Source organism: Stylophora pistillata, chromosome 9 (assembly GCF_964205215.1).
Source record: "Stylophora pistillata chromosome 9, jaStyPist1.2, whole genome shotgun sequence".
Lineage (NCBI taxonomy): Eukaryota > Metazoa > Cnidaria > Anthozoa > Scleractinia > Pocilloporidae > Stylophora > Stylophora pistillata.
The window spans coordinates 31881053-31897620 of NC_142527.1; the positions used below are offsets into that span (position 1 = coordinate 31881053).

General features: G+C 38.1%; 2 protein-coding genes across 2 annotated transcripts; one reads left to right on the forward strand and one right to left on the reverse strand.

Moving 5' to 3' along the window:
- Window positions 1-1557: 1557 nt before the first annotated feature.
- Window positions 1558-4959, forward strand: LOC111334435 (solute carrier family 25 member 36). The gene is made up of 5 exons (XM_022940165.2): window positions 1558-1716; window positions 2276-2339; window positions 3224-3527; window positions 3747-3813; window positions 3981-4959. The coding sequence occupies exons 1-5, from the start codon at window positions 1604-1606 to the stop codon at window positions 4465-4467; spliced, it is 1035 nt and encodes a 344-aa protein (XP_022795900.1). The 5' UTR covers window positions 1558-1603; the 3' UTR covers window positions 4468-4959.
- An 868-nt stretch (window positions 4960-5827) lies between these two features.
- Window positions 5828-16463, reverse strand: LOC111334433 (uncharacterized). The gene is made up of 5 exons (XM_022940163.2): window positions 9700-16463; window positions 7814-8688; window positions 7214-7368; window positions 6616-6754; window positions 5828-6155 (listed from the first exon to the last, which is right to left on the reverse strand). Exons 1-5 carry the CDS (start codon window positions 10484-10486, stop codon window positions 6066-6068), a joined length of 2046 nt encoding a protein of 681 aa, XP_022795898.1. The 5' UTR covers window positions 10487-16463; the 3' UTR covers window positions 5828-6065.
- Window positions 16464-16568: the final 105 nt, after the last annotated feature.

The following is a 16568-nucleotide window of genomic DNA, read 5'->3' on the forward strand; positions in this document are numbered from 1 at the left end:
GAAGGGGATCTGGGTCGGGTAGCGTAGTTCGTCATAACACCCCACCATTATATAGAGGGGTAGGTGTAATGAACATTTTGACTGAGTTCTTCAAGTCAAGTTCAGGGCTTTTATTTCACGACGACAGATTCACAGCGACGTTAAACTTACTTGTTACACACATCGCGCCTCGCTAATTCAGTCACCTTCGACACATACTGCATGCGGTCTCAAAGAGGAAATCATTTTTAACTTGGATATTTTTCCCAACACTTGTATAGTGAACCATCTGTATTGCAGTAATGTCACATAACTGTCACATTAATGTCACATAAAAAATACTACGTCTTACCTCGGAGCAATTATAGGAAAATCCGAACTGTGCTAAGAACCAAACAGATTGAGGCTGTAATGTATTGAAAACAAAGTATAAGGAGTCTAAAATTACTTGTACCAGTGTTAGTGATATTACTTTAGGGCTACTGAACGATGTGAAAGTACGGTAACCAAGTGACATGATTGTGCCAGCTTATCATATTCTTGATCGATGAATAAAGAGAGACAATAGAAAGCAATCCGAAGAGTGAGTATCTTCACTAAATGAATATACAACAATGTCGGTCTGTGGCCTTTTCCCACATCTAGGTAAGTTCGGAGATCCGCAAAACTCTGGAACAAAAATTTATCTACCAATCTCTTTTAATGTATATGAGCACGATCCTTCGCAGTAAAGCACTATTTGAGCAATAGTGAAAATCAGACCTGAAAAAAATTTCAGGCCTGTACGGGATTCGAACAGTATCAACGAACGCTTTTCATTTACTAATTGTTCTTCACGTTACCATGTTCCCATCAATAGCATAGCTCCATTTCTGTTTGCGTAAACGCTCGTAACTCTTTAGGTCAACTCTAGGATCGTTACCTTGTGCCCACATAAAACAAAAGGGATTTGATATTTTGGCTGCTTTAAGCCCCGGAAAAACTCGGAGGAAATTTGTTGCATGTCTTGCATGGTTTATACGTGCTGTTGTCAAAACATGGGATATTGCCTGTAGTGTATTTCGAATGCGTCATTCGCACAGTAGAACACAGGCTTTGGATACTGTCCGTGACACGAGTACCCTAAACTCTCCTTCAGGAAAACCGGAACAAAGACGACATGTTGTTTTGAGCTAATCGCACCCTTCCTCCTCCCCCTCCCCACCTCTCAACACACCTCTTTATATTTTCGCGCGTCTTATTTTAGACACACTTCGTGATTCTGCCGCTCATCTGGCTTTACCACTGAACGTTAGCCTTCTACATCATGTCGTAAAAGTTACGTAATTTCCTAAATCAAAATTATTCGATGCAAAAATGAAGAAAGTATGCATGTCTCTTCCACGTGCGGCAATTCACGAATCAGCGGGGTCACGTAGTTAGGGTTTGAATCCCTCCCCCTAGGGAAAAAAACGTCACCATGTTCACGTGAAAAGTGTGACCTTTGATGCAAATTTGTGAATGAAGACCACGTGAAAGTGATTGAGTAACCAATCAAATTAAGTCCAGCCATCCCTCTGCAGCGATGGCCATGTGATTCTTGTAGTAGTAAACAGAGTACAAGGTTCATTAGAAAAAACCATCCATGACCAGTTACCAAAATACTCTGGGTGACACCAAAGTAAATCTTTTGCACTGCGAGATCCATCCAGACATGAGTAAAGGAAGGTCCCCGTACGTCCATTTAGTGGCTGGAGGGTATGTTCGAAACAAGATCTGTTTCCCTTCGTTTGAACGTTTCAAATACACATGCCATAACATCCTGTCGGCCGTTGTTTTGCTTGAACGAGTCCACCATTTTCTGTGGATAAAATCGTGCCTCTCCAGGTGTACTTTGTGTGCTATTTTCTATCTTTCCATGAAAGGTAGCTATGTTCTGTTGAGAAATATAGTACTGTGAAGTAAGGGTTCAAGATTCCTAACGAGAAGATGGGACATTGTCAATCGTATGCTTATGATTACACAATCAATCTTATAGGAGCTCGTCTGATACATTTTCGCTTTCTAAACGCATCCGTTTATGGTCTAGTTTCGATATTAGCAGAGATTCACCTAGAGTAAAGCTTCTCCTTTAAATGCCTTCGTCACTTCATCGATCATGTGTGAAACAATTGTTAACTTGCGACGCCGTTGCATAAGTGTGCGTTCTCAAAAGTGGATGTTAGTAGTAATCTAGAATGTGAAAGTGCAAGAATTAACGTTGAAAGTGTAAGAAGTAAGTTAGCAAGCTCAGCAAATTTTGCATTTCACTCTTCAGTATTGGAGGAACCGTTGGTGCTACATTGACTTGTCCTCTGGAAGTTGTAAAGACGAGATTGCAGGTACGGTTATCCAAAATCGTCAAGAACTCCTATATATAAGCCTTTAGATATATTTTAAAGCTTTTTTTTTTTTCATCTTAGAGTCATGCTTTCCTATCTGCAATATTTATGTCGCAATTTGTGTATAACTTTGAAGACTTGCTTTCCATGTTATCTTTGCGAAAGCGCGCGATTGCGGATGGGACAAAATTAAGCCCACAGTACCACTTGGAGTAATAATTTGTCAGGATGTGATTTAAACTCTTTAGCAATCAAAGTTGCTGAGTTTATTTTCATGCAGACCCTCTCAAAGTAAAATTACTGGCGAGATAGTGTACTTTGTGGGATTGCGTTAGTGTCATGGTTGCAAAGTACACTCGGATGGCAGTCACGTTTTTGTGGGGGCTGATCTGGATTATGTAGGTGTCCGTTCAATGGTTGTCTGCTTCCAAAGAATGACTTGAGTTGTAGCTTATCAAGAGTCTTGTCAACTGGGCTGGTTTGGTTTTTCAGATTGTTACCCGGCCTTTTTTTCCTATCAGAATTTCCACTTGGCAACTGGGATAGGTGGGCCACCAAGCACCAAAACGTGAAATGTACGTTTGAACACCATAGGCTGGTTACTGGAACTTAAATTCAAAGCCCAGTATATTTTCATTGGGGTGACCAAGCTGTAATTTCTTGTGTTAGTGAAAGGTAGTTGGCCTTAATGTTGGCTTCCTAACCAAGATGAAGAGTTCCCCGACAAAATATGCAAATCAAGTGGGCAGTCTTGATTGCTGGCCTGTTAAAAAGAGGCCCTGAAGAGGAGCCATAAAACATAACAGAAATTTTAGATGATAAACAGTGCGACAAATACCTTCCTGTTATTAGTCTCACCATTAAAACTAGTCTTACTCTTTAAGTCCTCAGTTCCAGCCTTTAGACATGTTCTGTACCCATCAGCTACTGGTCCAGGTGGGGTGTGGAGTATTCCTGTGGAGATCAGTTACTCAAGACCTGTTGGTGTTCTGTCCTGTTTAAAACATATCACCCAGACGGAAGGTGTGGCAGCCCTATTCAAGGGCCTCGGGCCTACATTAGTTGGAGTTGCCCCTTCGAGAGCACTGTACTTCACAGTGTATGCTAAAGCTAAACATGTTCTCAACAGAAGCGGCTTTGTGTCACCAGAAAGCAAAGTTGTACATATAGGATCAGCTTGCTCAGCAGGTGTGTTTTAACTAAAATTTTCATAAAGTATCATCTCGTGAGGTGTGAGTCTTATTTTTCTAATGGCATAGAAAAACTTTATCAACAGGAATGTTTAGCTTTTAATAGTGGATAAATGCATTGTCCATTGTGTAGCACTTGATGCTATCAACAGTTGCAGTTACTTTTTTTGCAAACAAAGTTGTTTGTACCTGTATTAATCCTTTTAATTTAATTCAGGGATTGTGACTTCATCATTGACAAGTCCTCTCTGGGTCATCAAGACAAGACTGCAATTGGATAATAGGTAAAAAACTGAATCTTTACATATTTAAACAGCCCCACTTATTGTAAAGGAGAATAAGGAGCATTTATGTTGCAAGCAGTGTTTTCGAAAATTTACATCTTTCCTTGAAACATTACAAATAAAATACAGAGCTGGGCTTCATTTTTATTTGTTTGTTTCCATTTCAGGGCTTCCAAGGGGCAAGTATTGAAACTTATCCAGAATATATGGAAAACTGATGGGATAAAGGGTTTCTATCGAGGGCTGACTGCAACCTACATTGGTGTTACAGAAACTGTTATTCACTTTGTGATCTATGAACATATCAAAGCAGAAGTACAGAGGCATCGTTTCAAATTGAGAGGGACTCATGAGAAAAATGTAGTGGACTTTTTGCAATTTATGATGGCTGCTGCAACGTCAAAGTGTATTGCCTCTGTTATGGCATATCCTCATGAAGTAATCAGAACACGACTACGACAAAAAGAAGTAGATGGAAAAAGAAGATATCACTCATTCTTCCAGGCTTTTAGAAAAATTCTGCTTGAGGAAGGAAGAACAGGACTTTATGGTGGACTGGGAACACACCTTCTCCGACAAGTTCCAAACACTGCGTTAATGTTTTTAACTTATGAGGCTGTAGTAAATTTTTTCTCTAAAGATGATCTTTCATAAATCAATATTTATTGTTGGATGATCTGGTTAAATTATTAATTCCAAGAGCAATAAGTAAGAAGAGGGATAAGAATTAAGGAAAATGTGGTTGAAATTTTCATATGAACTGCATAATGGATAATCAATACTCATTCTTACAGTTTCTGCTGTTAAAAATTGTTTGTAGTTATTGTAGAGAATACTGATGGAATGACGAAACTGTGCAATTTTAAGTGACTAGTTTACTATAATTTGAACAAATAAATTTGGTTGCACAAGTATTTTTACGAGTTTCAAAGCAATCCATTCAATAAGTTATAATTTTAAGTTTCCTTGAAAAGTTGTACATACCAATTTTATACATTTGTACATAAGAAATTATCTGAATATGTTTATTTCACTGAAAATAATTTTATCTTTTTGGAGCCATATTTAAAACTGTTATTGTTGACAAATTGTAAGGAAAGTTTAAGTAACAATCAACTAACTTAAATAAAGGTCAACCAACTTCAATGGAATCTCATTTCTTGTCCAACAACAAAGTGACATAATTGTTTAGAGTTATCTCTATCCATCTGATTTGTTTGGTGTTCAAGTGTCTGGTAAATATCTTCTTGTCTCCCCAATGTTTGCTCCAAATAGGGTAAACTTTTCTTAAGATATCAGTGGCACCTCTTTGGTCAGCACAAGTAGGGTTAAAATGATGACCACACAGTCAATTTACTAGCATTAAAGCACACTAGAATTAGTATTAACCTTCTTCGGTTGCTGTCTCCCTCTGAAAAAAGTCTGAACAAGTCTTATAATGGCTGCAAAGAATACCAACAGTCACCTTGAATTTATTTTTAAATGGAGTAATTTGTGCTTAGAAACTAGAAGCAAATCAGAATATTCCTAAGTGCATGGTCAGGCACTTAAAGCCATGTAGACCAGTTTGGTCCCAGAACTAGAACCTTGCAGCTCAACTAAAAGGTTCTAGTGCCATGGTTAGTGTGAAAAATAAGAGATTACAGTTTTCTGAGCATTGGGTCCACTTTCTCCTCCCTGATTGAGAGCTTGGAAACACTAAATCTACCTCGTTCTGCATGTCTGATATCTTACTAGGACACAGTGGCACAAAGCTTTAAGGTGAGAGAAAATAGCAACAGGCGCAAGCCTTATCTATTGAGACCCTGCAAATCTAAGCAAGCATGAGGCTGCCAAAGGTCAGTGAAAGGATGCTGGACTAATGTCACTTATCAGGCTTAATCTAGACCATTTTAGATAGTTGTGATAAGATATGAAAATTCATGGAAGTTCTAGTCACACCCCAACATTATATCAGCTAGAGTTAAACCGTGAACTTGTATCAATAGGGTCTGAATAACAAAAATTAAAAAGATACAATAAAAGTATAACTTTATTTAACAAACATGCCAAAAGCTTTCTGTTGTAGCTCTTGAAAAATTTGGAAGAAAACATCTGCAACTGTATCTTAAAATGAACCAAACAAGACCTGTCCCTAAATTTACACCAGCCTACACCAATAACAAAATTAGAAATTGCCTTTGTAAACAAGCTTGTCATTTTTCTGACAATCATCAGCTGTGTATCCACTTTGAAGTAGCCCACATGAGGTTTCAGCTTCCACGATAGGTTGAGTAAGAGAACGGACTGAGAAGAAGAGGAACATGATAGTGCTGAGATGAGTCATTGACGAGAAACACGATCTGAAAAAGAACAATGGACAAGTTGAGCAAAATATTGTGATCTGTCAATAGAGAGCAGATAATTCATTTGCTGAGGTCATCTGTGCCTGCAATATTAAATCAACCTAGTATTGTATGCTTGTTTCATGTTTAAAACATACACTTGATCGCAGACTGAATTGCACTCCCCTAAGTTCAACTACCATAATGATTATGAAGCTGAAGGAAGTTGTTGACTTACAAGACACTGGAAATTCTTGATATCTACAGGGATTTTTCTGCATGAACTTGGGGAAGCAATTTGCAATGTTTGATGGAAGAATGTAGACACAACTAATGAGTACCAATATATTTGCAGCACAGCAAATTTGTGATTATTGTACCTCTAGATATAGGGAAGAAGTGCAGCATAATGTGGACAATGCCTAGAATCAGTGTTGATGTGAATATTTTAAATAACAGTATTTTACGCTTTCATTACCTCTACATATGGATAGAAAAATGAAGAAACCCCAATGTCCTTGAAGTATGCCTCTGTCTCAAATCTGATCATGTATTTACCAGGTATAAACTGTTCTTGAGTTAGTAAGTTGGGTACTCTACCATCAGCATTAGTTACCCTGAAGGAAAAGGTCAAAATAAAGCAAAAACATTCCAAGTTGGTTTACTCACAAAATGTAAGTTCAAAAATAAACACCAAATGCGAATAAATTTTTTCAATAACTATCAGTATATGTACTGCTAGATCTCGATGTATTGAATATTTGATTGATGTTTCAGAGTCTACCTTTTTTATTGATTGTTGTAAAACCAAGTTAACAGTGATAACAATGGCTAACAAGGGCTAATGAAAATATAAAAAAGAACAATTGAAAACTCAGAGTAAAGACAAGCAAATTGCTTGAAGTGTGCAAAAACTGAAGTTACCAAGCTGTGACTGGACTTTTGAGTTTTGCATTTGATGGCAGTGAGGGAAATGCACCTTTTCTAACCAGTAAAAGAGTAAAGACTGGTAAAGCAAATCCAAATCAATCCACTATTAGTTTCAAAATTGAACAACTGAATTAAGTCTGTCTTACCCTGAGGTAATATGTTTCCACATTCTACTGTCTGGACGCATTTCTTCAAAGTACAACTGAATTGGCAAGTTCTTAGCTGGTGAACCTCTGGCTGTGTCCAGCACATGAGTGGTTAGAGGACTTCCTGTCATTGGACTATTATCACTTGAGCGATGCTGTCAGTCACAGAAACAACCAGTCATCTACATGTCACTTAGTAAGGAGTTCAAGTGAAAAGTGTGTGTAACTAAGTCAGGGCCACATAAAAAAAAAAAACAATTGTAGGCAGCTAACTAATTTGTTCTTACCAGCATGTTTAAAAAGTACCTTTTGATTGTTAATATTTACTTTAAATTGCAATATGATTTTAATTGCATTTGCATGTTTGTTATTATCATATTTTGGGAAACATTGTGCATCATACATAACTTACTGTAAATTACTAATGTTGTGAACATAAAAAGATATGTTTTAAAGTTCACAATACAACCCAGAGACCACCCTTTGTAGTGTCATGGCTTAGGATATAACCCATTTGGTAAACTTTTGCACACTGGAGTAAGAGAACAGTTTATAATTTGTATTACTGACAGAGGAAATGTGTCTTTTGTGGCCACTTACCGCAGTGAGTGACAACGTTGATGATGAGGCCATTGCTGGCAATGTTTGACAATAAACAACTCTTGAATTTGCAAGCCCTGCATGGTTACTTCCTGCCCGAGTTACTGACCCCTGAGATAAACTTAGAGAAGTCTTAGGTGATGGTTGGTGCAGATTGCGTGCTAGGTTATTTTGGGAAGCTGCATGAAGCTGAGAAAATCTGTACGCAACAAAGGGACTGTGGAGATTTCTATGACTGGAATGGTATGGAAGGCCAAGAACAGATTCTGTTGGACTTGTTGGGCCTCCATCCCTTTGCTTCTCACGATGATCAATTCCATTACTTTCTTGAGGAGGAGAATTTCTTGTCTTGCCAGGGTGGTGTTGGAGATGAGAGAAATTCCCTGGAACCATTATCTTTGTGAGTTGAGCCTGTTCTCTATTGGACTCTGCACTAGATGGTGGGGCTCCTTCATTGGTTCTTGGGGATGTTTTCCCTTCTGAACTTGAGATATACTTTCCAGTAACAGGCACCATGGTTGGACGTTCATCACAAGGATCTCTGGGGAGAATATGTTGGAATCTTTGGGAGCTGGGTATGGATACTAAAGTAGTGATGAGAGGGTAGTCTTCGACCAAGCTGTCGAGAATTGCCACATAAGTACCTCTGATACAGTTGTTTGTGTAAATTCTGGACAACCGTGCAAGCTTGGACATATTTGTCATCATTTCCCCTAAGGAGTTGTGCCCAACTGCAGCATTTTCATACCAAATGGGGTCATCTTCACAAGCGTGATGTTTGAAGGATGCCTTTGGTCTCTGCCATAGGTACAAGTTCATTGGGTTCAGCTTCGACAGGTACTTCAGAAATGACGCCACCGGACATCTTGGGTTTCCTGAAGGAGGGTGGGGTGAAAGCAATATTTCTCATCTTACAATCCTTTCCTTTATTTCAAAACCAATATATCAACATACAAGTAGTATTCTCCAACCAAGCATCTTTAAAGTATTGCATAATATCAGAGACACCACATATATTTTAGGTCTCATAAGCTCATGTTTCATAATGCTCAACTCGCCTTATGGACAATAGCTTACAATTAAATAGTTTCAATTACCAGGCACAAATCATGCTCTCTCTCACATCACAGCATACCATTATTGGACAAGTTTTAAGAGATTTTTTTTTTTTGGGGGGGGGGGGGGGGGAAGGGTGAAAGGAAAAATGCCATGATCCTTCTCTGACCCTTTTCAAAATAACAAGGATTTTTTCAGTGAGGCCTCAGCAGACATCTGATTCACCTAAACTCTTAAGCAAATGTGCCTTCTTTAAGCTTGTTTTGTAATTTATATTGTTACTATGTGTTTAGTGAATTTCAGGTTGAAGTGTTTTGAACTAGACTCAAAATCCTTTCAAAATATTAGACCATCTTTTTGTCAGAACAAAACTTTCCTCATGCTACTGACATAAATAGCTTCCTTCCCTTCCACCAAACAGTGAAAAACGTTTGAAGTCATAAAACTTTGCCAAGCCAGTTATTTCATTTTGGTGGTTAACTTTGAACCACTTTGTAGGACATAACCCAGTAAAATAAGAAAGCTTTCACAAACTTCAATTGGAGAGGCATGCATCAATTAACGTGAAAGTAAAATTTCAATATAGATATGTTTAAGAGACCTTGTTCCAACTGCAACCAAACACTCTTATTATAAGAGATTTTACTTGCGAAATTTCGCTTTTTAACGACTTTGTATACTATTTGTTGACGCGTTCTTTGCTTTCGAAAAGTTCTTGTAAGAAATCGTTTTCAAGCCCCAAAAACAAAATTTGCCTCGATTTACGAAAATATTTATAAGGTTTTGAATACTCTCGCTTGTTTTCTAAAAAAAAAAAAATAAAAGGTTACCTGGTTTCTCATTCATTCGAGGACATTTTCCATCGGTAAAAACATTTTCACAATGTGCTGGGTTAGGATAAATATACTTCAAGCCAGTAGATGAATCATAGCCCACGAGAAACGTGTCCCGGGTTTGTTCTCTCACGTTACTACGATTCCGTTTTCCAGGCAAATACATGAGCAGGTCAAAGAACACTTTCCGTTGCAAGCCATCGGCGCTGAATGGCGACAAGACATCACTCAGGTAAAGCTTCTTTAGGTCATCTGGGCCAATGTCGGAACGATTTACCTCGCCTTTGCCTTGCTTTTTGAGCTTCTCCACCTGAGCTTTAAAAATTTTGTTTGATTCGGTAAATTCAGGGTCATTTTTGATGTCTATATTGCTCTGTTGTGACTGTAAGTACCGCAGGATACCAAAGCGTATGCTTCCCAGAGCAGAAGACTTGTAGTAGTCGCCGTTCTTTTTGCGGGCTTCGACGTAAAATTTACGCAAAAGATCATTCAACGCTGCCTTATCCAAGTTCTCGAAGTTAACATCCATACTTTTTTCTTCCATGTAGTCGCGGAGAATTTTCACGGCATTTTTTGTGGACCTCCATGTATTTTCACTACAAGAGCGATGCTCCAACAACCTTTGAATGTCTTCTTCTGAACTTTCACCAAAACGGGGGAGCGAATTTTCGTCCGTTGGACTTCCAACCGAACTTTCTTCACTGTCACCATTATTTTCCGGGTTTTCCATAGGTTCTACTTTCACTTCGGGAAGGAGAACAACTGAGCTTGTTTCTTCGTCCATTATCGCGCGGAGATTGAGGTTGTCGCGTATTCGCGCTAGCAAGACTTCAAGATGATTTGATGCCGGGCAATATATAGTGATGTCACACACTCACCAGCAATCGTAGACCCTTGGGAAGATTATTTATATCGCACAAACCCCTATTTACCGCTATAACATAGTTATCCACCAGAGAAAAAGATGCAGATGACTTAAACAAACCTGAAGGGCTGTCCACCTTCATAACGATAAAAGGATTTTCAGATTCTTTGGCGTGGTTTACAGTAAAGGTTTGGTAACAACTGGTCCAATATAACTTAATCTTCATTCTTCATTTCAAGAGACTTATTTCTGTGGTGCCGAAAAGCTTACATCAAATACCTGCTCTTTTTTTAAGGTCGAGTGGGAAGTCAACGATATTAGGTCCCTTTCCGGAGAATATCTCCAGTATGGTTGACTTTGATATCATTACTAGATAACCTCGAATAAAACTCGGTGTCAGCTTAAACGAAAACACGGATCTAACAAACGTTTTCCGGCTATCTTCACAGCTTTCGCTCACATCCAGACCATCATAACTAACGTTTTCAGAGACAATTGCGAGGTAATTTTCCAAAAGATAACATTTAGTCAATATTGATTTCTTTTCGTCGTATCTATTGTGACTCCAAGTTATATTACCACACAGAGAATTGTCGTATCATATCTTCTTGTAATTAATCGAAAAATAGACAAGCGACTACGAATACACTATGTTGACATGTATAACAATTAACAATATGGTTGAACTTTTCATAAGAAAAGATATTGGCTCTACAAGAAAATCAACGTCAGTTTTCACAATTTGGACAATATATTAAACGAGAAGCTTGAACAAAAAACTAAAATTAAATAAAATGTAATTTTCAATAGGCTCCTTATAGAAGTCAGGCATACGTAACAGTTGATTTCACGTCAAACCACGAAAGCTGTTAGTCCTTAATATGTTTCAAGTTTAGTTTCCGCTTGATACGACATGACACTATTCGACAAATACGGCTTTTTAACGTTCGGACAAGGGGAAGTCAAATAATGCTATTGTCCAAATCCAATCATGGGCTAATACAGCGACGATGTGTTTCAGAGAAATATTACTTTCCGAGTACACGAGTCAAGATATTGCCTTTAGAAAAATGCTGCTATTTATAACAAAAATACTGCTATGCGAAAAAAGCTTAAAGCGTAGCCGCATCAATGACGATTCCTCTTTCGATTCAACCGTACCAGTAGAATCAGGTCTACACTTTTTAAATTTGCAAAGCACTATAACAGTGTAGATTAATGTAAGGGCAGTTGTTTCGAAGCATTTACTGATTGCTCCGAGTGGTTTGTGCACGCCCTCGAAAAACGTTTTAAAACGATGCCATAATGTAGGCGCCTACTTATTACAAACTAAATCCGATAAAAGCCAATACGGGAACAACGTTTTCAAATATCATTGCAAAATGCAAAGAGTAAATTCTTCAAGCACTTACTATATCGCTCATATATTTTTACCCCCGGCTAAAAACAGAGTTCGACAATATTTCCGCAGAGACTGAAGATCTAGACATTGTGAACTCAATCGAGTGGAAATTATCAGTATTAGTTTGTTAAAATACTTTTTTCGGTATCATGTAAGATTACGTGTAAACCTTTTGAAATACCGTCATCCTAAAGTTTGACCAGATTTAACATCTGTTTGAAGTCGTACACGACGACTATCTACAAAGGACACAAAAGATTTTTCTTCTTTAGCTCAGACAGGAGAAAAAGTGAAAAAAGTGTAGGTGTGTTACTTCTCTTTTTTTTTTCTAACCAATTATTTTGGTCTTAGGTGTTTTGCAAATGCTATAAATAACATTTTATTAAATTAGATTGATGTGGCAGATTTCATTTTCGTGTGCTTCACGGTCAAACTTAATTTGGAATTGACCACATTTCACGCATAGTTACCTGGAACTGCAACAGTACGTTGGGAACAACTCTTCAGTTTGAAAGACAAGCCTAAAAAAAGTGAGCTTCTTAAAAAGTTTCTGTCGTGTCAATTCTAATATCATGTTCTAATGACATTTTTCTACAACTGCAGTGTTATGCAATTCCTTGAGTTAACTCAATTATCTTCGAGTCTGCTTTATTTAAACAGAGACATTCTGGCAGTAATCTATGTTATCCCAACCGCAAGTAGTTACGTCCCTCTAAATTGAATCTATCGACATAAAACAAGATAAAATCGCCGCATTTTACCAGCCAGAGCGCAATATAGAAAAATGCTGAAAAAACTCAGATGCTTACCAAATCGCCTTAAGTTTTCGTTCCGCTATATATAGTTCTTTCCTATTTCGTAGATTGACGTGTGAAAGCAAGTTTTTTTTTAACAGTGTGACCTCACTACTCGCAATAAACAGGAAAATTTCACGCATATTTTTATAATGCAAGGACACAAATGGCGCGAGTGATGCGAGAGGAAAATGCGCCTTAACGGTTTAAATAATTTATACAATAATAGATACTTAAGAAAAAACGGCTGTGATCCGTCTCGGCCTTTGAGCATTTTAAAGCGAACTGTTGAGCATTCCGTTCCGTTCGGAAATTCAAACTATTGCAAGCTACTGTCGCAGAAAAATTTCCAACCACGCTTCTACGGGCTAAATTTATCAGAATTTCAGGTTCCACTCGGAAGCACTACTCATATCTGCTTCTATAACACCAGTTCTAATGGACTATTCTTGATGGTTGCGAGAGATATTTCTTTTGTTAAGTGCCAGGTCGTGAACAACTCCTGATCTGACGATAAGAAGGTCTTCTCTCTAACTTCTGTTCATTCCTTATAGATTATGAAAGGAATTTGGTTCTATACGAAGATAACTCCCTTCAGCTGTCAATTCCCGTCGTGTTTTTGCTGCGGCATAATGTGTTGGCATGGAAACTACAAGTTTGCCACATTTGTAAGATTCCTGCGCCGGCTTAAAGTTTTAGATCCGTTTTTTTCCCCTTCAATACTTTAAGCAGAAAGCGATAGCATCTTCAGCATTTTATGTAAGCTAAAGGAAAAGCTGAAGTTAAAGTCACAATAGCGTGGGAGGGAATTGCCAAAGTCGCGTGCAGGGGTCTAGCACTAGTGCCAGAGCCCTGCATACCTCTCTCCGCCTTGTTTTGCTTGACACAACCCAATTTTATATTGACTAACTATGCAGCTTTCTTTTAGCTGCAAATGCCTAAAGTTTCCTCAACTCATTTCGTGGTGATTTATTAAACTTTAAACAGTCAGTTTAGCTTATTTGACACAGCTCATACTCAACTTTCTCTGCAAAGAATGAGCCATAAAAAATTTAACTTATTTTTTTTCCACATGCAAAGGGTGTAAGACTGCACTGAACACTTTCATACTTAAACCCAAACAGTAGATCAATAAAAATGCTTCAGATTCCTTTTGGTTTCATTCACAAGAAGAGTATTCAATTTAAAACCCAGGCCCTCCTCGGCAGGGTCAGATAATTTGAATGGTTGGTCATGTAGTCTGATCGTGTGGGTGAAGAGAGTCTGTAACAGTGACTGACATTTTGAAAACCTGGGGTGAAGACATTGTCTAAGTCAAGCAACTTCACCAAATGCACTTAACACCAGAAATGACATCACGTGACTCTGATAATAACCTCCATTCAGGTTATCAGCAAAGCATCAGTCACTGCTTCTCATTAAATTCCTTCTCAGTCCTTGATCAGACTACACAACTAACTGTAACTTCTGACCTTAAACCATCTATTGCATAAAAAAAATACTCATTCGGGGCAATTAGATTTCTCTACTGATTAAAAACTTTTTTCTTGCTTTGATGCAAGTCTTTTAGAGAACTGCTTTGACCTTTTTCTGCAACTGCAAACAGAGAAACTGGATGATGTCTTATTCAAATTCTACATTCATCTCAATGATGATCTTGTTGTGGTTATGAAAAGAGCATATCTAGGTTTGTTACCCCTCAGAAAGGCATACCATTCTTGAGATCTGGCTTAAGGAAAATGGACAAAGGATTCCTTAAGTTACCTCAATTGATGCCAAAACAATAGCATATCTTCCAACTCTCCTGGACTATCTGGGAGTCTCCTGGATACAGAGCTAATTTCCCGCTCTCCCATATGGTTGACCAAAACTCCCAGATAAAAGAAAGTTTGGATCAGTTGCCCACAAAAAACATGATTTAAGCTCCACATGTTCCAAAATTCCAAAATCATTTGGCTTCTTATGCTTGTGTTACGGCTTCTGACTTCATTTTCTTGCGCAATGCACATCATTAATTGCAAACAAAAAAGAGAGTTTCTTCTTTGTTACACCTATCTAAGTGAGAGTCTGACTGGATGAGTATTTGACCAATTGAAATCCCTGACAGATAGATCCACATTTTTCCCATGAAATTGCTCGATATGCTCACTGACACTTGAAGGTTCACAGTCTGAACTTTTGTTTTGGGGGGGGGGTTGCATAGGCAAATTCAGTTGGGGGGGTGCTGGTGGTCCATAAAAACAAATCTCTAGATTTGAGATCTCCAGAGGTTGGTGTCTCTGAACATTAATTGGGCTCCAGAGGGAGACCTACTCAGAGACAGTATTTTAAGTCAGGGTTAACATTAAAGAGTAAAACCACTACCAAGAGGAAGTGCTTCCCTCCCAAGTCAACACTTTTGCAACCTTCGCTCCGACGAAGGGCTAATGTTTGAAACGTCAGCTTTTGTAATCGTTACGGTGGCCAATTTACCATTTCAACTTTGTTGATATATCCAAATTATTTCGTTACTCCCCCCAATGCAGCCCCAAACAGTTTCTTTCGAAACTATCAGCCTTTATTCTCTTGTAAAGTAACAGCAGAGTTAAGTACCACCAATGGCATTGTATCACTGAGTTATGGAATAGGATTAACTTAGTTTATTTAAGATTCAGGGGGAACACTATTGGGAGAAATTAGACACTTGTCATTGGTGGGAGTTAAAGGATTAAGTTTTGATTAAGTTAATGTATTTATTTGCAAGGTCAAGATGTTCTTGATCATGAAGCATATTCTCCTTGTAAGTACGATTATATCATAGGAAATGTTCAGAAAGCAAGAATAGAGAACTTGGAAACTGATGTTTTGGTGTAAAGGGTTAACAAATAGATTTGCCTAAATATAGAACAGATGTTGTATGTGTCCAGAAAGGATAATGAAAATTTTCCGTTATGTAAGCTGGTGTTCAAGACAGAGATTGGCAGGACTATCTAAAAGAAATGTATAGGTCCAGAAAGGATGATGCAAATTTCCCATTAAAGAAGCTTATGTTCAAGACAGTTGGGTTCTAACTAACAGCCATAAAACGTTTTCTCTCCCTCTCCCAACCTTAACTTTGAACAGGAGACAAGATTATATACTGTGTAGATGAAGCAAGATGCAGAGAACTTTTGGTGACTTTTTCACTCTTCATAATGGTACTACAGTAGGACTGAAAATATCATATAATGTGAAGATTGGAAGGACACCAACATTTCCCTAGACATACCTTGAGTGTTTTTCTGATCCCTCAGAGGATAGGAATATGGTTTAAGAGGCAGTTTGTGAGATGGGAAAGAAGGGGTAGGTCACCTTTCAGATTACTGATGAAACAAAAGGCTACATATGAAAAGATATAACAGCTCAACACTTTAAATAAATTATCACGATCAATTCTTCTTTGCACTTTCCACTGAGTATATAGGTATCAATGTAAGAGAGGGAGGGGAGAGTGGGGGGCTCCCTTACAGGCGCACGGTATACGCTGTTACAAAAGATCTCCCCCAACAGCTGATATTTTTCCCATAAAATCGTTTCTCTTGTTTCATTTTCACAAACAACATGTTAGGTATTGGTTTTTGAAGCGTCTTCTGGCATTTTGTTTTATGTTGCTCATCTAAAACTTACTCTAACTGATCAATAGTGCATTAGTGACTTCTAGCATACAGCGTTAGTTGCAATTTTCTAAGTCATATGGGAACATTATGTAGTGCGCAGATCAACTAACCTTTTCTGGGCTTATGTGTTTCCGTATGCTGGATAATCTTGCGTTACACTGCATAAATGT

What these genes read in the sequence shown, in the direction of transcription:
- LOC111334433 (XM_022940163.2), bottom strand. Translation starts at nt 10,486, where the DNA reads ATGGACGAAGAAACAAGCTCAGTTGTTCTCCTTCCCGAAGTGAAAGTA. An exon ending in TCGAATGAATGAGAAACCAG is followed by an intron (nt 8,689 to 9,699) that starts GTAACCTTTTAT and finishes ACCCTCCTTCAG; the next exon opens with GAAACCCAAGATGTCCGGTG. An exon ending in TTTTCTATCCATATGTAGAG is followed by an intron (nt 6,156 to 6,615) that starts GTAATGAAAGCG and finishes GTTCTTTTTCAG; the next exon opens with ATCGTGTTTCTCGTCAATGA.
- LOC111334435 (XM_022940165.2), top strand. Translation starts at nt 1,604, where the DNA reads ATGACCAGTTACCAAAATACTCTGGGTGACACCAAAGTAAATCTTTTG. An exon ending in AGGATCAGCTTGCTCAGCAG is followed by an intron (nt 3,528 to 3,746) that starts GTGTGTTTTAAC and finishes AATTTAATTCAG; the next exon opens with GGATTGTGACTTCATCATTG. An exon ending in AGACTGCAATTGGATAATAG is followed by an intron (nt 3,814 to 3,980) that starts GTAAAAAACTGA and finishes TTTCCATTTCAG; the next exon opens with GGCTTCCAAGGGGCAAGTAT.